The sequence below is a fragment of the Wyeomyia smithii genome, chromosome 2 (assembly GCF_029784165.1).
Source record: "Wyeomyia smithii strain HCP4-BCI-WySm-NY-G18 chromosome 2, ASM2978416v1, whole genome shotgun sequence".
NCBI lineage: Eukaryota > Metazoa > Arthropoda > Insecta > Diptera > Culicidae > Wyeomyia > Wyeomyia smithii.
This window is the reverse complement of record NC_073695.1, coordinates 234011077-234034502: the sequence shown is the minus strand read 5'-3', so window position 1 is coordinate 234034502 and position 23426 is coordinate 234011077. Positions and strand designations below refer to the sequence as shown.

Sequence of the window (23426 nt, the reverse complement as noted above, 5' to 3'; positions counted from 1 at the left end):
TTTGGGACAGATTTTTTTTTTATTATATGACAGCATAGTGAAAAACAATGTTTTTTTTTACCTAACTGGCTACCATAAATTTCAAAGCCGATAAAATCACAGCCTAATGGTACATCAAATAAGAACACAATTTACGGCAGTTTGTGACTCCAACGTGCAATAAAACAAAGTTTCCAATATCTTCCAATGCAGTTATAATTTATTGATCTGTAAATCCATCACTGTAATAATAAACCAGAGTAGCAGCAGGAAACCTAACCCAGTTCGCTAGCACTGACACATGAAACGATGTCGGTAGTTTGGTTGATTGAATTTAGTGCGGGCTCTTTGGATATTTGTCTGCATGTGTGTGTGTGCACCCGCTGCAAATCATAAGCCTAGTCTGTGCACTGTGCGATAACATTCAACTCGTACTTCACCCCTCTCGGCAACAATCTCCAGCAGGATGAGTGCCGCTTACGCTACAGCAAACCGCACCCCAACACTAAAGCTGCAACGATGGAGCTTCATTAAATTGAGTCCTACTCTCTGTTAGTCGCCACCACGAAGGAACTTCCTACGGTTCGCTGCGGACAACCGGCAAAATTGCGGGACCAAGAAGCGTATCGCTTTGGGTTATTTACTCAACCAGTGCACGGTGCTGGCGCATGGTAGTTAAGTGCCATAATTTATTTTTTTAAACAAATTCTTCATTTTAGGCGCATCCTTTCTTTGCCCTAAATTCTATTACCTGCATACTGCATCTTCCTGTCCGAGAACAACAGGCTGGCTTTTCTTGTGCCAGTTTCACATGTAGAAGCTGCTGAAAATACAATTACTTGCGGCATTCCGGCCGTTCCGTAGCGGATCCAAACGGGGGCCGAGGTCTGCAGTTATGCGCGCAATGATTCTACTATGATGCAGAGGGAGGAAAAAAAGCAACCCTTCACGGTGCGGCAGTCAACGCCCCGAACAACAAACGCTACGCGCCGACGACCGGAAATGGAAAGCTGAGCATAGAGTCGCGTTGAAAGCAAAGGCGCTTTTAATCATGCAATTCCTGTCTGTGCCTGTCTGTTTGGTTGCCGGAGAAGTAGGGTGCCCAACAAGAGGTTGCCATTGATTTTTGAAAAATAAATCGTCTTAGTGGGGAACTTTTAATCCTCCGTTGTTATTTTAATCTGACTGATGGGAGCAAGTCAACAATGGCTGGCTTCCAGTGTCTCCAGTTAAGTGACACCTGAATAGTCCTAGATCATGCAAGTGGTCACTGCCGTAGGGAGCAAGTATGGCAGAAACTAGGTTATATCGCATTATGATAGGCGAAATACGCGGAGTTTTCCGCAAAACGCGTCGGAACCGTTTTTACCTTGAGCGGAAAGCGTTATAGTTGCTGCTTGTTAAGCGTTGCATTCTGTGACGTGACGAAAGCGGATAGTGGAAAACCAGGACGATGACACGGATTCAGCAGCAAGTCTGCAGAAGTGATTTTAATGAGCCGTTTCCATCCATTATGTTTCACTGCGCGCAATCCCGGGTGCGTTGCGCTTCGAACCACAACCAACCGGATTGATGTGGGGTTTCTGATTTCTAAAGTAGATAAAGTCGACGTTCTCTTTGAACAGTAAAAACACACAACATGTTTCATTGAATCGTGAGAGGTGTACAAACTTTATTCAAGAATTGTTTCGACATTGTTTGCCTAGCTTTAAAGCAGCGTGTTACCGAGTATTTAATCGATGGTGCCCTAATCTGAGCCAAAACCTTTCGGATAAAATGCCAGTTGGCAGATTTGCAATTAGCTTAAAAAGCAACTCAAATCTGATTGCGAATGTTTATCGTTCGTGAACCTTTTTCCACCTCCGCAGAGTGGACTTCGGGTAAACTGACCTTTCCACCCATTGAAGCGGGAAGCTTGGTCAGCTTAATGCAGATTAGCATGCTTTGCTCCAGTCCCGTTCAGAACCGCTGGAAGCTGAAAGGAAACCGACCGTCTTGGGTTATGCTAAGATTACAGGTATTATTTTCTTTTGGTTTAACTCCAACGATAATCTGCATTTTTTACGGCTGGTCCCTAACTTTTAACACCGAAATCAAATTGAATTCGACATGAGCTACATTTTGTATGCGAATTCTTTCAATATTGTTTTCGTTAGGTTCAAATTTATTATAAGTTGAAACACTTCTATCTCAAGTTTCTAGGAGATAACAGTCTTTCAATATTCCATTTGAAAATGGAGCTGAAGATAAGAAATTTAAAATTATTTCAATTAGGGTAAATATAAACAGTTCAGGAAGAGTTTTTTTGAGTATAAATGTAATTAATCTGAAAGCATAAAAAATGTAAAATCTAGATTCTAAGATTTAGAATATCTCCTAAATTTTTCAGAATCTTTTGCAATCAAGCTTTACCTCTCAACCTTTAATTGGAATATTTCCAACATTTCCTGGCATCTTTTGCCCTCGATGTAATTGTATATGTAACTAGGCCAACGAAGTCATCAAACGCTCCAGTTTAAATAAAACAATTCCTCGACATTAAACCATTACCAAGAAAAGAAAAAACGGAAAATTCCCAACCCGTGTTCCGTTGTCGAATAGACGAAAAATTTCCTCCCGCATGAGTAGTTATTTAATTAGCGCATACAATAAAAATCGCCGTCAATCTTTTCCCGATTCAATTTACCGCAACCATTCATCCCCGATCCATCATTGTAGGACCAACACCTCCTCTCCTGCTCTCCTGAAAGCTCACAGCGCGCTGTCCTGCATTTTCGATGAGCCTGAGCGATGTCATGTGCTTTTTATTTATCGTATTAAACATTTAATTTGATTTCTCGGTTCTGTCCTGTCTGCTCCGCCAACGCCACTGACGTGCCTCCGTAAAATTAACCGATGATGTTCACCGGTTTTGGCCATTTCCCGTGCCTGCTCCTTTCGGCAGAGCAGTGATGATGGACGACGGGTGGCGTGGTCATTGGCAATTACGGTTTCAGTAGGTTTGGCCTGCCGAAAGCCCCAGCTGTGAACAGGCAATACCACCCACATTTAGCCGTCCTACCTAAATTCGGCATTCAGAATCAACGCAACATCAACACATTGGCTGGTGGCTTCGACCAAGTTTATTTAGTTGTGCTTTTTTGGGGTAGCAAATCACCTGGAAAATCCGTTTTATCTTTTAGCTTACAACAAGCTTTTATCATGCAGCACGCGTTTGGGACAGGTTTCTAACTTAGTGATTATTATAGTGCTATTGGGAAATCATTTTGTGAACCGAAAACAGGAAAAGTTTGCTGTAATCACAAACGCCTTCATCCTTCAGCGGTCATCTAACAGTTCGGAACGGGGGGGGTAAAAGTGCTAACACATGTCTATGAAGCAGGAATCAACTGATGAAAATAGTGCTGTTGTTGCGGTTCCGCCATGTCTGTTCCGGTCTGATATCACCCGGTCAGTCTAAGCTAGCAGAGGCCAGTGTAGTGTAGTGTCAAAGTGCAAGTGCTTTCGTTCCGCTTCAACAAACCTAGAGCGCCACACAGAACAGCGGAAGCATCACCTTTCGTACCTTCCTTCCACCACCACCATCACAGTGAAGGGCACAACCGGATACAGAAGCGCACATGACCCGGTGGTGGTGGTTTCGGGCATGTAACAATCCGAACTCTCACTCCAACGAGAATAGGGGCCTTCCAGCGGTGGTCAACGGGGCCGGATTCGCCGGACGGAACTGCATCAACTGTAAGCCAATTAGCGTGTTAGGGTTGATCTGTTTATGATTTTATTATCCTGATGTGTAGTACTTAATAATATCTGTTAAAGGTAACCGCCGTTCGATGCGAAGGGGGGGGGGGGGAATCCCGGAAAATAAAGTTCATAATTAAAATTGGCGTTCTGTTGCTGTTTATTCACTTGAAATGTGATTTCAAGTGCGTAATAGAACTCAGTTAATGTGATTTTCTTTGATCTTTCGTTTGATTTTACCTGCAGGGTTTGTTGGCATAACAAAAATAATAGTTTTGGTTTGCTAATCGTCTCTGATTTGCAAAACTGAGTATCTCTCAGTTGGAATATTTATCTCTTGTTATTAGTTCTATTTTATTTATGTCTTTGCTATAGCTTTATCTTTCCTTATCATTTTTGTTTGTAATGCATAAAACATAATATATTCACAACTTATTTCCGATCTGTTTAGAGTGAATGTGGCTCTGTAACTTCGTGCTTTTTTCTTACACGTTTGATTTCCTAATATTGAGTATTTGATTTTACTGTTCAGGTTGCTCATTTTCAACATTCAGAGTTTTGAATTTTTCTGCTCTTATTTTATACACACCTCACTCACTTAGGTTGGCTTTACTTTTCCTTCTTGAGTGTATAACATTTTCAAATTTATAAACACGCTTCATAATCGTTTTTAACTCGTTTTCTTTGTTTATTTTTTCTACTTTCAATCCTGTGCTAGTTGATTTTTTTTGAGTTGTCACACTTGAAACCCTTTAAAATATTTTTTTTAGACTTTCAACTTTTTTATTTATTTGCATATGTTCGATAACTTAAGTTGAGTAGTCTTGTAAAAAATTCAGAGGAATACAGAAATTGGAAGTTGCAACCATGGATTTTAAAATTGCGGCTGGGATCCTGGTCTTTGAGCATTATGAAGATGTCGGAAATACTCATATTTGGACATTTTGGGCTGTTTTCCGAAAGCCGAAAGTCGTCATCTTTTTGACATTCAATGGCATCTGGTGTTACTTTTCATCTTCAGGGTATACCCATATTGGACAGTATTCTTCTAGTTAGGCTATTTTCCGGAAACTAGAAGTCACCATCTAGAACCTCAAAATGGCGACTGGGGTTGATTTCTAGTCTTTGGATACTATCCGAGCTCCGAAAATACCTATTGGATTTGGCCTTGTTTCCAACTCTGATGAGTCCAAATCTGCGTTCAGAACAAGGCTTCGAATTTTTCAAAAGTTCAGTAGTTGGCGTTTTAAAATCACAATTTCGCACATTTTAGAGAACGCTTAGCTAATTTTTCAATCGATTGCAGCAAGAATGAAGGAATTCCGATAGAAACTAACTTAGTTAATAGCATTTAAAATTGGACAATTTTCGTGACGCTCGCGATGTTTTCGGTATTTTAATTTGCACCCTTATCCCAGAATGTTGCCGCTAAACGTAATTCTACGTCAAAAAAAGACAATTACTAAAATTAAAATTGGACTTTTTCTGGAAACTTTTTCCCAGTGTTAATTTGTTCTTTGGCATTAATGTTTACGATTTTCCTCTTCTGACATTCTGCTCTGTTGTTCTTTCGTACTTGTTTGTTGTTCCTTTTTCGTTTGTTCTTCTTCTCGTCTATTTCACTTTGGATTTTAGGTACATCTTATTGTGTTTAGCAGTTGACGTTTGTTTTGGTTAGGTTCTATTCTTGTCACTGTTTTTTTTTTAATATAATTTTTCTTTTAATCCACTAATTTTTTTTGTTTCGGATTCGTTTCTTAAATTTTATATCATCTGAGTCTCTTTAGATCCTCATTCACTTTTGTGTTTTCCTTCACATGCTCTTCATTCTGTTTAGTTTTTCATTTTTTCTTCTACTGTTCTTATATATGTTGATATGATTTATTATTTGTTGAGATTTTCGACTAAACTATAGGGGTATTTGTTTGGACGAATCATTTCTTGTGTTATTTTGTATTTATGTTTTAGGTTTTTCTCCTCGTTTGTTTTCTTATTCTTCTGATATTCTGTTCTGTTGTTCTTCTATACTCATGCTCTTGGTTTTCTGTTCATTTTTCCTTTGTTCTTCTTTTCGTCCTTTTTCATGATTGACAACGTTTATTTTGTTTTGTTCTATTGTTTATTTTCTTTTGCTGATTTATTCGGATCCAGTCTTCTTTTGTGCTATCCTTCTGATGCTCTTTTTTTAATTTTTTAATTTTTTTCTTTTTCTGCTCTTATATTTGTTCATTTTATTTATTATTTCCAGCAGTTTTCGTTTATTTTGCTATTTTTGTTTCACTATTTAGTTCTCTTTATCATATACTTTTCTCTCTACAGTTTTCGGATATCTTGATTTTCTTGCGTTTATTTGTTTTTTTTTTGTGTTTATGTTTCCGGTTTTCCTATTCACCTGTTTTTCTTTAATTCTGATACATGTCCTTGTTTTTTTCTTATTTGTTCTTCTATTACAAGCTTTTCTTTGGTTTTTGGGTTAATTTTTTTGTATTATTTATGTTTTATTTGTATTATTTTATTGTTTATTCTCTTTGATTGATTTTCAAGGGTCTGGATTTTGTTTGTTTTGGACCTTTTTTTCAATTTTAATTTTATATCATTTGCGTATCTTTCGATTTTCATGTTTCTTTGTTTTCTTGACGTTCACTTTGCTATGCTTATGCTCTTTATATTCTTTTTTTAATTTTTTCTTCTTCTATTCTTTTATGTATTTATTCTTTTTATTATTTGTTATGGTCTAAAGTTTATTTTTCCCCTTGTTTCACTGTGTTTTTTTTTCTTTTTTTTAAATATACTTTTCTCTCTGCACTTTTCAGATATTTGTTTGGACGATTCATTTCTTGCGTTAAATTGTTGTTTTGTATTTATGTTCTCGGGAATAGAAATATTGGTCTGTTTTTCTGATCTCCTGTTTTTTGACGTAGAATACGTCTTAAGGCAACAATTACAGGGACCCAATTTCAATACAGGGATCCAATTTCAAAACCGCAAACATCGAGAGCGTCACAAAAATTGTCCAATTTCAAACGTTTTAAACCCAGTCAGTTTCCAACCGATTTCTGTCATTTTTGCAGCAATCGATCGGAAAATCATTTAAGCACTCGTCCAAATGCAGAAAATTGTAATCTGATTGTTCAAACTATTGTAATATTGAAAATTGTTGAACGTTGTCGAAACGCAAATGTCGATTTTTGATTGGTTGCTTGCTGCCTTTCCCTAAATAGGACGACAGAATGGAGTACCTAGTTAGCCGGGAATGCACTCTTTATACTATATAAGAGACTGTTTCTCCTCAAGCAAATCAGTTTACTACCAGCAGGCAGCAGCAGCGGACATCAACACCGATGGCAGTAGGCGAAGTGGATCAGAAGCGGGCAACAGCGGCGGTGGTAGTGGTTAGCTGCAGTTCTTAACTCTTTCAGTTCGGCTCCCTTTCGATCTGAGTTGGACCCCACCAGCGGTAATCCGATTCAGATATCGTTGGGCAAAAACAACCCGAAACTGAAAGAGGCTCGCACCGCCAGGAGGTTTGAGGAGCCAGTTTGAATATTTGTAGCGTGTGTCCCTAATATATAAGGTGTGTGGCTTGCTTTGAAGCGTGTATGTATGTTTATGGCATGTATGCATGTCTGTAGCGCGTGTGTGCATGTCTATAGAGCGTGTGGCTAGAGTGCGTGGCTTGCTATATAGCGTGCGTGCTTGCTTTATAGCGTGCGTGGCTAGCAGTATAGCGGTTGAAATTTTCATAACTGCTAACAAATCACCTCATGTAGAATTTGATTATCACTTTGAATCATTCAAAACTAAATAAAAAATTTTGTCATGTTGAAAAAATATTCACTTGTCAATAAATGGCATGGACAAACACAATTAATCTCAAAGTTTATCTGAAGAATTAACCCCAATTCAGTGTATTCCCAAACCTATTCCAAGAAATACATTGGCATAAGACGGGCTGTCGTATTCTACGTTACCTCTACGGTCGTGTCCTATAAACAACCTCTTCAACTTTTTGCTCCTTTTTCCTTTCTTCTTCTTTTAGGCAATTTTGTTTGGTTTTTAGGTTCAACTTATTATTTTCAGCGGTTGACGTTTATTTCGTTTTATTATATTGCTCATTTTCTTTCACTGATGCTTCCGAATCTGGATTTGTTTATCTGGGCAAGTTTGTTTTTCAAGTTATATTATTTGTCCATCTATCATTCTCCATGTGTCTTTGTTCTCCTGATGTTCACTTTTAGGTTATCATTCTTATGCTTTTTATATTTATTTGTTCCTCCTTTTTTGTTGGTCCTTTTCTTCATGTTTTTTTCACTCCTTTTCTTATATTTTTTCTCTACATTTTTCGGATATTTTTTTAGACGATTCTTTTCTTGTGTTAGTTAGTGCCTTAGCATATATGTCTCCAGTTGTTCTATTCATCTGTTTTTTATATATTCTTCTGATATTCTGTTCTGTTGTTCTTGTTCTTGCATTTTTTCGTTTGCTCTTCTTTTCGTCTCTTCAAACTAATTTCATTTTTTGTCTTTCAACTACGTTTTAAGTTCAGTATAGCGAACAATGCATGTAATTTTACGAGAATGCCGAAAAATTAAAAAGATCAGAGGGTTTGACTTAGACTTAGATAAAATTATATACATTGCTCGCTTTACTATTCTTATTGTTTGTTTTTCGTTGGTTTTTTGGGTTTATGTTATAATGTTTTGCGGTTGACGATTATTTCGTTTTTTTTCTCTTAGTAACTTTCTTTCACTGATTTTTCAATATTGAGATTTTTTTCTTTAATTATATATCATTTGTGTATCTTTGGTTCTTCATGTTTCTTTGTTTTCTCGATGTTGACTTGCGTGTTTTCTTTCCTTTGCTATTCATTTTCTTTAATGTTTTATTTTTGGTTAGTTTTTATGTAATGATTTCTCTTATTTCCGGTTCGTCTATTTTTCTGTTCTGTTGTTTCCTAACTCTTGTTCATTCGTACTTCTGTTTTTGAATTTTTGCTGTTTTTTTCCTCTCTTCTTCCTTTTATATGTTTTTCTTTTTCTTTTCGATTCATCTTATTATATTATTGCTTTTTTGTTTCACAGGTTTTTTTTTCTTATAGTTTTTTCACAATACACTATTTGGATTTTTAATTTTGAACGATTCTTTCAATTGATGTATTGGCTCCTATACATCATTTGTTTTTCCTGTTTTTTTTTTGTGTTTCTTCGTTTTTCTTACCTTTTTTCTTGTATTTTATGAACCTTTGAGTTTTATTGTGCTGTTTTATTTTTTTCGGTTTTTCATTCTAGCATTATTTTTTCTTTTGTGATTATATATTTGGTTTCTGTTCTTTTCTCTGTTTGTTTCTATTTCTGTTTTTTATTGTTCACATTTTGACTTTAACTTTGTATTTATTGCTCCCTCTGATTCATTGTGCTTGTTTTTACATTGTTTTGCCCCGATTTTTTATTTGAACGATTTTTTCATGTTTTAACAACTTTGTTTGTTTTATTCATTATATGTTGCGGTTTCCTTTATATTGTTCCTTTTGTTCCACTGTGTTTTTTTCGTATATTTTTCTCTTTACATTTTTCGAATATGTATCTGGTTGGACGATTCTTTTCTTGTGTTAATTAGTTCTTTTGTATTTATGTCTAAGGTTGTTCTATTTGTCTGATATTTTGTTCTATTGATTTTCTCTACTCTTATTCTTTCAATTGTTTTTTGTTTGCTCTGCTTTTCGTCCTGCTTTACGAACCAATTCCATTTTGTTGTTGCTAGACTACGTTTTAAGTTCAGTAAAGCGAGCCATGTATGTAATTTCACGAGAATGTCGAAAATGAACGAGAACAGCTGGTGTGACTTAGACTTAGAACAAATGACTCGTTAAATTAATTACTTTGCTCGCTTTACTATTCTTTTTGTTTGTTTTTTTTTTTTTTTAGTTTTTTGGCTCATCTTGTTATGCTTGGCGGTAGAAGTTTATTATGCACTGTTCTATTTTTGATTCTCTTTCACTGACTTTTCCAGATTCAGGTTTCTTTGTTTTGGACGTTTTTTTCGTTAGTTATATATCATTTGCGTATCTTTTACTCTTCATGTTTCTTTGTTCTCTCGACGTTTACTTTTGTGTTTTTTTTTCGTATGCTCTTAATTTTAATTTGTTTTTAATTTTTTAGAATTTTATATTTTGTTAGTTTTTATGTAATTGTTTCCCTTTTGTTTTTGGTTTTTTCTATTCATGTGACATTCTAACTCTGTTGTTCTTTCAGGATTTGTTCATTTGTGGTTCTTTGTATTTCTGCTGATTCGCTGATATTTTCTCTTATGTTTTTTCCACAATATTATCATCCGAATAAATAATTTTGAACGATTCTTTTCTTTTATTTTATGGCACCCGTGTATTTTCCATTCTTTATGTTATTTATTTCCTTGGTTTATTTTGACCTCTACGCTGGTAGTTTCTTAGCTTGTAGTTTTTATTTTGCTGTGGTTTATTTGCTTTATTTCTTAATGTAGAGTTTACTTTTCTTTTTTTATTTTATTTATTTACAGCTCCTGTCATTGTTTTTCTTCATTTCTCCTTCTGTTCTTCTGTGTTTTTTTTTCTGTTCTTATATTTTTTCTAGTTGACTTCCATTGTTTCTTCTAGGTCACTGATTTTTATATTTTTCTCCAATTTTTATCATTTGGGCATTTTTTTATTTTATTTTATAGTACTTTTATGCCTTCCATTCTGCAAGTTTCTCCGTTTTTGACGTTTTGATTAATTTTATGTATTATTTTTCTTCGGAGTTGGTTTTTCTAAACTTCTATTGCCTTATTCTTCTTGTTTGTTTTTTGTTTAGAGTTTTTTATTATTCCTTTCATCTGTTATTTTGCTCTCTCCGGATTCTATCTGATCTTTAAATTTTTGCAGGCACGAAATGGTCAGGGTAAAAAAAATTTTCACTGTGAAAATCGATTTTTTGCTGACATTGACGTGTAGCGATTTTTGTAGCACACTTTTTTCTTCTGATTTGTGCTGATTTTCTGTCACTCGCAGACAATTTAACTCACTTACTGCTCGCACCAAAATTGAGCTAAACAAGAGTAGTGAATCACTCTAGTGAAGATACATAAAAACACACTGTGGAGTGCACTGCTGAGATAAATTTGATAGAATTCGAAGCGCAAACATGTGTGACTGGCGGTTAAATTCAAATTTTTTTTTAGTTTTGAGATGCAAAGCAAATAACGCAATCTACTTTCTTACCTAGATGCTCTCCTCATTTGATGTATGCTTAAAAGACACAGAGTAGAAGCACTGTAGTGAGTTCTGTTGTGTAGTTATTGTGCGTAATGTCCATTCGTGTGAGAAAGCCCACACTGCTTTGTTATCCCTCTGGAGAAATATTTCAGATTTCACAGTGGTTTTTATTTGTGAGCTCCTCAGATATATACGATTCGCTGTTCTCTTCAAGCAAATTCGTCGCATTGCCCACCTGTGTGTTAGAAGTTGTTCTCGCAGTGGAAGATATTCTACTATACGCTAGCGATTCTCTGAAGAGAAATGACAAGCCTGTTTGCTCCTACGACATTTTCCTAACTGTATTTTGATATTTTTTTTCTGAAGATGAAAATTACACACGCTGTATGCTGATATTTTGGAAATTTGTTATATCATGATCTTGTGATAATATTTCTCAACAGAAATAGAATTAAATAGAATTAAACCAAATAAACTTCACAAACGAGGGATGCTACTCTTCGAATCGCGAATGTCCATTTCTCTTGTGTGCGAGAGCCAACGGTCGTTTTAGATTTACGACTGAAAGTCTGCTGTGATCTTCATTGTCACATATGACTACTTTCCTCGTGTCTTCAGTTTGTCAGGTTTGCTATTTTTCGTGTTCAGGATATGAATTTTAATTCTCAACATTTTTTTTTATTTTTTTTTTTTTTTTAAACAAAATATTGTATTTTTTTGTTCAGTTTATACGTGTTTTTCCTTTCTTCTGTTTTCCTGCTTAATTTCCTAGTAGCAATTTTCCGTTTCCGCATTCCTAAGATTTGCGCATTTATTTCATTAAATTGAATGTCTGGCATTTTTCTGTTTATATCATGTTCACGCTTTCATACTGAATTTGAGATTTTCGGGTCTCAGAAAAATCTTTGCTTCTCTTATTCTTCGTGTTTGTTTTGATTTCTTGATTTTCGATCTTTATTCACTGTTTCTTTTCTTTTTTTGTTTTAATGGCTTTATTATTCTATTGGACTTTGTTTGGTTTTGTCCTGTTTTGTCCTGTTTTTTTTTTTTTTTTTTTTTTAATAGTTTGCTGGTATGACGATTTTCTGTTTTAACCTGTTATTGCTTTAAAAGAAAACTTTTTATGATATATAAAATTTGTTCAGTTATTGTTTTCTTTATTTACTTCAACATTTTCTATGTACGAAGATATTGTAAATGTTAAACCTATTTTGGAAATGGAAAATCTTTTTTTCAAGTTAGTCGTATGAGGAAACGAGTTGGGTCACATAGTTTGCACCAATTGAAGCGAACGTTGATCCGATTACACAACTAGAAACTTTCTCTAACTCTACTAATTTGCTTGATGAATTATTCATAGTTGAAAACGTTGAAAATTCTCTATAGATTAACTTTCGGTAGCACCACTTTCCCGTTGCATCAGTCAGACTCCACCTGCAAACTGTTGCATAATCAAACATCATTCAACCAAAATGCACTCCCTTCCACCAAACCTTTGCTGTAACAGCGGCATCTCACCTTTCCAAAGTTCCGCCCAAGCCCAACTGACTGACTGACACGTTTAGTTGTGATTTGAAATATCGATTTTCTGATGGAAAATGCATGTCCCGTCATCGTGCTCCGTGGCGTCTCTCGCAAATGCATTCAACCAACCTGTCTAGGGTTGTGTGTGAGTCTGTGGCAAAAACGGTTGCCAGACAGGAATATGTGTGCGCTATCAAAAATTCATCAACTGCTCGCTTTTGTCAGGCAGGCTGGCACGGGCTGGAGGTTGGGTGGACGAAAGTTTGAGTTTACATCAGATTTGAGCAGCCGGTTGAGCAGCAGTAAGCGCGACCACCGGCTGCCACAAGGATACCTTATCCCAATGGATAACACTTTCACAGAGCGGTTCCTGGCACGATATGCGATTCTGGCATGAAGTCAGCCAGTCAGCAAGCGGGCGACAAGCCACTGACGGCTTGCCGGTTATGGTGGCGACAACTGGAACGGTGTTACTACTTATCGTTGGTTCGGTAGACTGAAAGGATTTAGTTGATACCAGTATCATGTATTTTGCAGGTTTAAATTTTTATTTAATTTTAACAGTACTGCAGTCAACATTAGCTGGACATCATAATTAAAGCTCTTCAGCGAAACGGCGTATGAACCAGTGCAAATAGATGACCACTTAAATCATCTGCTGCACGCTATCTGAATGTATCCGTTGAATTATAGCCGTATTAGAATAAAGACCATGATCCTTCTGCGGCAAGCATGTCGTTTCTTTGGTATCTCTCACAAAAGCGCCAGCAAAGTATACAAAGCTTAATTTTATCTAATCGCCGAAGTAACATACAGAGGGCTTTCTGTCCAAATGCAGCTGGCAAAGGCAGTATAACAGCTAACGCCACTTGCGCCTCGAGGACCCTCCTAGGTAAGAGGCAACAAAGTGGGCCTCATTAGTCCCGGAGGCGTGATGAAGGGTGGATCCTGTACAATCAGAGTCGTGCAAACTTTCGGGCTCACGTTAGGAGTGGCCACCGGTGTTAGGTTACTGGTTAGGGGAACATGTTTGCTATGCTCAAACAACTGCATCCGTTTGTTTGTGTCGTTCTATTGTGTTTTATCCTGACCACGTTAACATGCTATAGGTGCAAACAAAATTATACTGACAATTTGAGCCAATGCTAACGGTAACAAAAGCGATTGATCCGTTGCATTATTTGATAATAATGTTTCTGGTTGTGAACACCTCCGGAAAGTCAAACATTCACTTGCTTTGTTCTTTTCTCTTCGTCTATTTGCACAGGTGCCACCAATCATGTGTCCTCGCCGGATGGAGCAGCCTCGTCCAACGGGGGAATCCACCATGGATTACAGTCCACATCGATCCTGGCGGCGGCCCAATCGCTAGCCATGTCGCTGCAGCAGCAGACGGCAAGTCTACAGCCATCGCCGGATCCAATCACTGCCGGAATCATCAGTACCTGGCTGGATACCCATCTGCCGGTAAGTCTCCTCTCAGAAAAGCTAGTATTTTATGGTTCTTCGCAATACACACGGTGCTTATGCTTTCGCTACCAACGGACAGGAGGGAAGCTTGAAATTTTATTAGTCAGATAACAAGCGCTGCGGAACCCGATGGAGGAAGGAAATATCGTCCGGAGGGTACGAGTTTAATAACGCCTATTTTGTCCCAGCAGGAATGGAGACCTGTATACTCACAAAGTCATTGGAGTAGCTGTTCAGATAGGATCAAAGTGTGGTTCGCTTGAATGCCCCGTAACGCGCACATTATGAAATGGCTGTTTGTATCGTAGTTTGAACGTTACATTGAACAATGGAACAATAGGAGCGGATAAACTAAAGGTGCGAATCTAGAACCAATTTAGTTGCAAATCACCCGCTCCTTTGCAATCGATGGAGCTTGATAGACATAGCATCATACTTAACCTCTTTTAATCTATGCAGCTTTCAGAAGCCAGCAATTCGTGCTTAAAATCAGAACATTGTTCAAGCCCAATAGGGCACGGAAACTTGCCCAATCGATAAATACGCCCAATTAAAAGTTTACATTCTTCTAGAGTTTTTTTCTTTGCTTTCGTTTTGCATAGCATCTGTTGCTCTGCAAGCATTCCTGAACCTGAACAAAGCACAGGGAGGCGGTCGAAAGCTGGCTGAAAAATCTCGCCCAGCTGGATTCAATTCAGTTAGCAGTCTTAATTTAGCTCTGCTTGTCGTGCATAATTTATACTTCCAAAGTTCAACAGTTCTATTCAAACTCTAACGAATCATGGTTATTAGTAATTTAGTTTTAGTAGTTTCAGCACCGTAAAATGAAGCAAATTTTTACAAAAATTGTGTTCACGGTGTTAGAAGTTGAATCAATCAATCACTTTGCAATGCTGATCCATGACATTCGGAATTCATTTGAACAATCGAAACATAAAGGAATTGGAATGGTGATAGAAAATGGAAAACAAACAAAGGGTGGGTATTTATTATACAGGAGCATACATACCTAATTGAATTCAACGTGAATTGATTCAACGTGCTACAAACTCTTAGGTAGTTAGAGAAAATTGTGACGTACGTAATGCATTCCTGTTTTTTATTGAAATATTTCAATACTGTCCTTACATGAGACATTCTCGCTGAAACCAGGCCAATACGTGCACAAGGTCTTACGAATTTGATATAAATGGATATATTAGTTAGGAATAGAGAAAAAATTATGATGCCATTTTTGTTTGATTGAATTGAACACCTCGGTCACCAAGGTGTGAAATAGTTTCTAGGAAAGTGGAAATTTGAACAATTCTTGATGTTTTATTTGAGCTATACCTCTGAAATTCGTTATGGAACATACTAGAAGTAGCACTTTTCTGTAAAGGAAAATAATAGGGCTTTCATTTGGAGTGATCAGAATTCGGACGCCATTTTGAATTTGGCCGCCATCTTGGATTATATCAGAAAAATTTTTGATCTGTGACCTGCATTAGAAAGCTAAGAAAAAATGCTAAAAGATGCAAGAAAAAAAATTTAGGTGAGCATCAGTGTTGACCTACCAATTGAACGAATTTTCCGAACGAAGTTTCAAAATATTCAATGCATTCCGTGGAGTAATTACCTGTAAATTGTCACAAGCTGCTTCTTGTTTAGCGCGCAATGGCCGAATGGCTGTTAAAACTTGGCATGGCCAAAATATGTTCGCTTTAAAAAAAGACAAACATATTTCGGCCATGCCTTAAAATACTATTTTAACTTTTTCCAACTTGTTAGAGTATACAAACTGTTTCTATGATATTTTAGGAGGGAAGGGTTTCTACATATGGCTACTACGTTGATTACGCGGAATGCATTGATTATTTTAAGACTTCGTTCGGAAAAATTGGTTCAATTGGTAGGTTAACACTGATGCTCACTTAATTTTTTTCTTGCATTTTATAGAATTTTTTCTCAACTTTTCAATGCTTTTCTCGGATCGAAAATCGGTAGTTGTGAACAGAGTCAAAATCGAATTTTCCAATATAATCCAAGATGACGCCAAATTTAAGATGGCGGCCAACATTCTGATCACTCCAAATGAAAGCCCTATGATTCCCCTTTACAGAAAAGTGCTACTTGTAGTAGGTTCCATAACAAATTTCAGAGGTATAGCTCAAAGAAAACATCAAGAATTGTTAAAATTTCCGCTTTCTTAGAAACTATTTCACCCCTTGGTGTCCGGGGTGTCAACAAATTCAATCAAACAAAAATGGCATCATCATTTTTTCTCTATTCCTAATTAATATGTGCATTTATATCAAATTCGAAAGATCTTGTGAACCTAGTGGCCTGGTTTCAGCGAGAATTGCCCATACAGACCGTTCCGATAATTATAAATACACTTACGATCAACCGTCATTTCAAATAACGTGCAGTATTCCACCAAACGTTGGCTGCGTCCTGTTGTTTACATCCAAAAGAAACAGATGCTGTCATTTTTTCTAACATTTAGTGCGAAATTTTGAAAATGCGTGGCCTTTCTCCCGAGCAAAGAAAGCGAATTGTGCACAAATGGGGCACCGTGAGTGATCTTTCTATAAGAAAATTAACGAGAAGAAGGTATAAGTGTCGGAGCAGTTCAAACCGCATTGCGGAAGTATTGTGAAGAGTGCACATTTACTGATGCCCCAAGACGTGGTAGAAAACCCGGGCCTGGTGATCCCACAATGAACAAAAAGGTTAAGGAATACAAGCGGCATCCTTCAGTATCAGTACGAGATGTGGCGAGAAACCTTGGAACCTCGGCGAGTAACGTTATGCGTGCCAAGGGAAGAATGGGTCTGCAGACCCGTCGGAAGCAGAAGCAGCCAAAACGAAATCCAAAACAAGCTGAATCTTTTGAACCGAGAGCTCGGAAGCTTTATGACAAACTTCTGAACAAAAAAATGGGGTGTGTTATCATGGATGACGAAACCTACATAAAACTGGACTATAAGACTCTGCCAGGACCGCAATTTTATACATCACCGAAGGGAAAGGATGTCCCTGGACCAGTGAAAGCCATTTACACCGAAAAATTCGGCAAGAAGGTAATGGTTTGGCAGGCCATTTGCGAATGTGGGAAAATATTTCGTCCATTCATTACGAATGACACAATGAATGGTGAAATTTACGTGAAAGAGTGTTTGCAGAAAAGGTTGTTACCCATGGTTAAGCAGCATAACAATCCTCCAATCTTTTGGCCCGATCTTGCTTCCTGCCATTACTCTAAGGATGCACTAGGGTGGTATAAAACAAATAATGTCACATGTGTCCCTAAGGAGATGAATCCTCCAAACTGCCCTGAAATTCGCCCTATTGGAACTTTTTGGGCTTTGACCAAGGCAAAGCTGAGGAAATATGTCAAACCAGCGGACAATGTTGAAAAATATAAAAAAGATTGGCTTAAAGTGGTAAAAATGATCGGAGAACACACTGTGCAAAAGCTTATGAGTTGTGTTGAAAGAAAAGTTAGAGAACTCGCGTATCCTACGAAAAATAATCCCAACTTGAATTGAAACTGGAAAGAAAACACTTATTATCTATATTTCAGAATAAAATGACCCGAAAAATCCTGTATTTTTTGTTTTATTCAAGAAAGAAGATGTATTTATAATTTTCGGAACAGTCTATATAAAATGGTAAAAATATAGGTTTATAGGAATTTCGAAAGTAAAAGTAGAAGCGTTCTTTGAACAATTTTTCGTAGTGTTGCAATAGTTGGTAATAAATAAAACACTTACAAATCCCTATTTTCAACCTACATTCGAATATTTCAATCTCTCGAGAGTTTTGCGGTTTTCAGCAATAATTTTTAACTTAATTTCATACTTTGAAGAATGGAAATAATTATTCTTCTCATTTTCAAAAACAGGTTTATAATATCAGCACGAATTAAAAGATTGATATTGTTTAAAATTCAAAAATCATTGTTGACATATAAATGAAAAAGGAGCGATCCTAAATGTAAGCCTTGGGGAACATTCGCGGTGATTGGAATAGCATGTGATGTGTCTTTATTAAGTTTGACTATTCGTTGGCATTCAGTTGAATACGATGTGATCCATCTGACGAATCTCAGCCCAATTGTTGAAGCTGAAAGACAAATGGCCGACTTTGTATTTTCCAAGGCAAAAAAGCTAAGTCTTGGTGCTACATTCCGTATAGGAACTTGACCTTCTGTTTTTTATACACAGACTTCGCAGGCCAACTGTTAAATGTACAGGACAATGGCGGGGCTAGCGTTACGATCCTACTGTGGAAATTTTCTCGACTCAGCACCGGGGCACGGTGTACCATTTTACTTATGCAAAAATGTGCCAAAAACAATAGAGATAACAGATAGATGAAGAAAAAAAATAGAGATAACGAATTCTCTTAACTAGTCTAGTTGATCGAGAACACTATTAGCCCTCCAGGCTAGCGTATGATATTGTTTTTATGCCGTGATATTTTCTACATCATTACCAAAATATGTATCTCTTGGTTTCTCTCTAACATACACTCGGGATTTGATACTCGCATTGGGATCAGCACGCTACGAATTAAGAACAGCATCACGAAGCAAATACAGTCGAACTTCAAAATTAGGTTCGAAGTTGGTACTGAAACCGCTCTGAACAATATATTGGATACTTTGTCAACCTCTCAGGTTAATACTAATCATTTTGAGCGTGTCCATAAATTATGTCACACTTGAAGAGGAATAAAAATTTGGTTTTTTGAAAAAAATCGACTTTCCAAAGAGTCATTAAGTTTGAAAATTTTCTGACTCTCAGAAAGTCAATCAATAGTAGAAGGGTGGTATCCAAGAATCAACCGCATGGTAGACGTGGGACTTCGTAAATTATACTGGTAAACACAGATTTTGTCCTAGAGCTCAAACTGAAAAAAAGATAGGTTATAGCTTTTCAATAATTTCTGTAAAAAATGTAGAAATTACGAATCCGTTCTCGAAAATCAATAACACTTAAGTGAAAAAATATAACGTCCTGAAAATGACATCACATTTCGAACTTCATACACATGTCTGCCACCAGTTAACGCCAACACGAACAGAATTTTTCCCCAGTCGGACATCGGCAATATGCAACACGCAACGGTCTGGGTATCTGCTTCTATCCAACTCGAGAACAATATAATTTTCTTCCTTATAAGTCGCAACATGACACGTGTTATATTCTTGCATGTGAGAGAGCTCTATTGGTCCGAACCCACTGGATACCAACATTCTTAGGTGAAAAAAGAACGAACTGTGAGAACTTGAAATAAAGACGGAGCTAGTTAGAAGATAGCTTTAAAATAAATATTAGGAAAACGAGCTCTTAATTGGATAACCAGTTGATTTTTATTCAAATTTTTCTCTGGATTGCAATTAGAATGATATGCCATTTAATATATCAAAAGTTAAGGAAAACTGAGACATTAGTATTTAAGATCTGTTTAGTAGTAGTAACGTTACAAGTGTTCAAAGCGGAATAAGCAAGTATAATTTAATACTATACCATCCTATTCTCAGCTATTAAAACGAGCTGGTGATTGGTTGAATGCTACAAAACTAAACCAAAACGATTGATTTTAAACTTAACTTTTCATCAATTTACCATTCAAAAGATATCAATTATTATACCACAAGTTTGGGGCAACCTTCATCATTCAATCACGACATAGGAGCTAAATCGCGTCAAATGATTTTTGATTTGAATGAAACATTGCACACGTATTTGGCTTAACAAACTGAGTGTATTCCACAGATGGAGCATTTTTTTAGACTCGAGAGATGTTTTCTAAATGGGTGATTGCATTCAGGTTTTATTTAAAGCATTGCTGCACAGAAACCGTTGGTTGTATAGAAAAACTTGTCTGAGATTGAGATTTTTCTCCCTGTCCTTTTCAGTTTTTTTTAAATTCTTGGATTTGTCCCTGTCACCAGTTACCAAGAAAGGGAAACTTCATCGCTGCTTTTTTTTGTTGTAGTCGTTTATTTCACTACCATGCGGCCATGGCAGTTTTTTATGGGAATCGACATTAGCACTTTATTCCGGTGAAATGATACGGGGAAAAAATACTATTTCAGACTCTGCAACGTCTGTCTGACTGTGACTTTTGCGACTATACCTGGTTTTATAAAAGATACGGCACGTCTGTGGTGGATTTTTTGGGGGACTTTTCTCGAGAAGACGAGATTTTTGAGTCATACCACTAAATGAAATCCGAAAAGTCGATTTCAATTGCCACCCTACTATTTATAGCATGCGATAAACAACAGTTCTAAAGTTATTCTCAAATTGACCATTGAATTCACTTAACCCTCTAGTGCCAAATGCCGTCTTTTGGCGGGCTTCAGTCAAACCCTTTAAAAAGCTTTAATCAATACTTAAAAAGTGTTTATAATGATTCCGAATGTTTTACCGAAGCCTATCTAAAATATAACCTGGGCACTAGAGGGTAAAAAGCTTGTGCGTTGCACGGAAAGCGGTATCATTAAACGTAGCAGGAAAACACTGCATCTTTCACATTGTTCTCTCCTATTCTCTCTCTTCAATAATCTCTTGCCCTCATATCCCTACTACAACGCTACTCATGTTGAGAGTGAGTTTTTATAATCCCATTTTGCTGAATGATAGTCATTGATTTATGTTACACTCTATCAACATGCCTCTCTCTTCAGTATTCTTAAACTTCACATTTTTATGATATGCTGCTATGATACTATGTTTCAAAGCATTCGCAGGCTTGAATTCCGTCTTCAATAGAATTTGTATACACCAGGAACCCCCAAAACAAATTGGAAATTTCGAACCTTTTAAGAGGGTTCGAACTGAAGAACTTCTCTTAGGGTATTCTAGATGAACAACTTGTTGAAGACGAACTAGCCTAGGAGGCTAAAAAAAGCTTAATTAAATAAACTACTCGAAATTGTTCATAAATCAGGTTATCTCACACTTCTAGTCGGATTCCATTTTCAAAATAAACTGTCCGTAGACGAAATACAATAAAACTCAGTTTTTAAAGACACTTAATATGTTTATGCTTCAATACGAGGTACAATTCAATATGAGATACATTTTAGATTTTCGTAAATTCATGAATGGGTATTCATGACCGTAATATATCATGATCGGAACAATTTGGACTATTTTTATGCCTTTATAGAAATAATATATTCGGCTAGTTTACAGGAACATAATTTATAGTCAATCCTACGTGTATACATTCAAATATATCATTTTATCTGATCATAGAAGTTGTATCATGATCGGAACAGAGTAAATCATGATTGGAACAAAATATGTGTGTATTTCAGATTCGTTTGAATTCAAGTATTTATGGGTAGACAATTTTATTGTCTGAAACTATTCCTAACATTCCAAAATGGGCACTTTCACGAAACCATCTGAAGAAAACTTTTTCATGAATTGTGCCTACTTAAATCCATCATTATATCAAGCACAGGCAAAGTGAACGGTGAAGTCTCAGAAGTAAGTTGTTCTAATCATGACACAAAACAAGCCTTCATATTGCATCAGTACAAACATGCTCTATTTAACAGCAGATCGTAGCGTCTATAATGTCGAGTTCGTGTTTGCTGTGTAGCTACACTAGAACCACACTTTAACTGTTCGTTTTTGGTTTTCGAGCAAGTGGAATTCTATACCACGTATTTTTTTTTATTTCACAATATCTAGTCGACTGCACAACCATTCTTACAAACGAAAGGCAATCACAACTTGTTGCGTTCCGACGTACCCACTTCTCCCCACCCTTGTCAATGTGCAATGATATCACCGATACGACAAAGAACGATGGAAAATAGGCGAAGGCACGACCCAATAGGCAAGAAACGAGCCTTGCTTGTCGAGAATTTTCCTTACGCGCGTTGTGCCGCGCGCTGCCGGATACGTAATTGAATTTGAGCTGACAGCAGAAAGGCGCGGGTGGGTGATGAGCGCAGAAGGGCGGCGTTCTTTCACGAGGATCTTCTGCTTCTCGCAATGGATGACGCTATGTAATAACCTTTACGCGTAATGTGTCCCACTGGGTGCATCCGGCGATGTTGCACTGCAGGACCGAACGCCCCGAGCGCTTCGGTTTATCGGTAAGATTACCGCATGATGCTGCTGCCTGCTGGAAAGTTTGTTACTCTATCTACCCATCTATCTATTGCTCCGGGGATGACACAAGAAAGTGCAGGCAAACTGCGACAGCTGCCGAGTTACATGTAATAATTATAGAAAGATTGATTAACCTGGCCGGGATTTGAATTTAATTTACTTCAGATTAGTTTCAAGGTGAACTGCGTTATGATTATACCTTCTTTGAAGGGAGGTAATTGAGATGGTTCGGGTTAGTCGAGCGGAAGATCACAAATGATTGACCTCTCCTGAGCTCATCCTTCCGGTGAAAAGCTATTTCCGCTTCTTTTTCTCAGAATGCTTTTTTTTCAATCGATGCTTTTAGCATTCAGCGGGAACCCAGTAAATTCACAGACATTACAAAAACCGTACCATTTTCCTTGGGGTTAAGTGCTGTCAGGTATGCAACACCTGATTGCGGCATCTGTCTCCTCTTCCGGATTACAAAGGAGCTAGTGCTTACGGTGCTGTTACCTTCAGCCACCGCCGTCAGTAGCTTTTAGTCTGTTTCTCATGTCTGGATGATAAGCACCTGGAAAGGAATCTCTTAATGGTGAGACGCGAGGCACGGGGATGTGATGCACGTCACAGTTGCGAGTGCAAGAAACGACACACACACACAGAAGAAGAAGATGATGGATGGAATTCATTTCAAGGAAGAGATCTTCCGGGTAAGTTCTCTAATTGAGCAATGTTGTTTGGAATAATAGTCGTTTCTATTGTTGCTGTTTAGTTACTGGTTTAGACATAATTTGGCGGAAGATAAAATTCGATGCATGGAGCCATAATGTGTGAGAACTTTACTATTCGTTTTGTTGAATATCAAATAATAATAAATTGTTCGTACGTTTTGTCATTCAGCGAGTGTTTTATCTGAAAAAGCTCGACTATCTGCAGCTCAGGAGTCCATATTTAAGTTCGGATTTTCCAATATAAATTATAGAACTAAACTAGAAAATGTTTTCCTGCTAGTTGAACACAAACCAAAAGTTTTGTGTTGGTGTTGTTGTGCTAGTCTACAGTTTTATCTTCCGCTTCTCAGCCAAAACAAGTCCCAATTTAATCCAGTATCACAATTACTGTTAATGTTTTAAATCTAAAACAAAAACTCACAGAAATACACACTCCATGAATAAAACCGAAAATCACAGCTTTCGTCCAAACGGAAACGCAGACACTTTTCACTCTGCGGCATCCTTTGGAGCTGAACTCTTCCCCTTTGCCGGTCGTACTTCCTGTGCGCCAAGAAAAGATCATTCTGTTGCTGTTTTTCTTTGCAACTTGAAAACTTTATCTTCCGCTGCCGAGCGTCCTCGGGCCCCAAGATGTCTCGC

At 37.2% G+C, this 23426-nt stretch overlaps 1 protein-coding gene across 1 annotated transcript in view; it reads left to right on the top strand.

The window, feature by feature from the left end:
- Positions 1-23426, top strand: part of LOC129725608 (liprin-beta-2) — a 162037-nt gene that overhangs the window by 41161 nt on the left and 97450 nt on the right. Inside the window, exons 2-3 of the mRNA XM_055681636.1 lie at positions 3162-3717; positions 13740-13939. Of these exons, the coding sequence (XP_055537611.1) occupies positions 3600-3717; positions 13740-13939 (318 nt within the window). The 5' untranslated portion in view covers positions 3162-3599. The remainder of the gene's footprint in view (positions 1-3161; positions 3718-13739; positions 13940-23426) is intronic.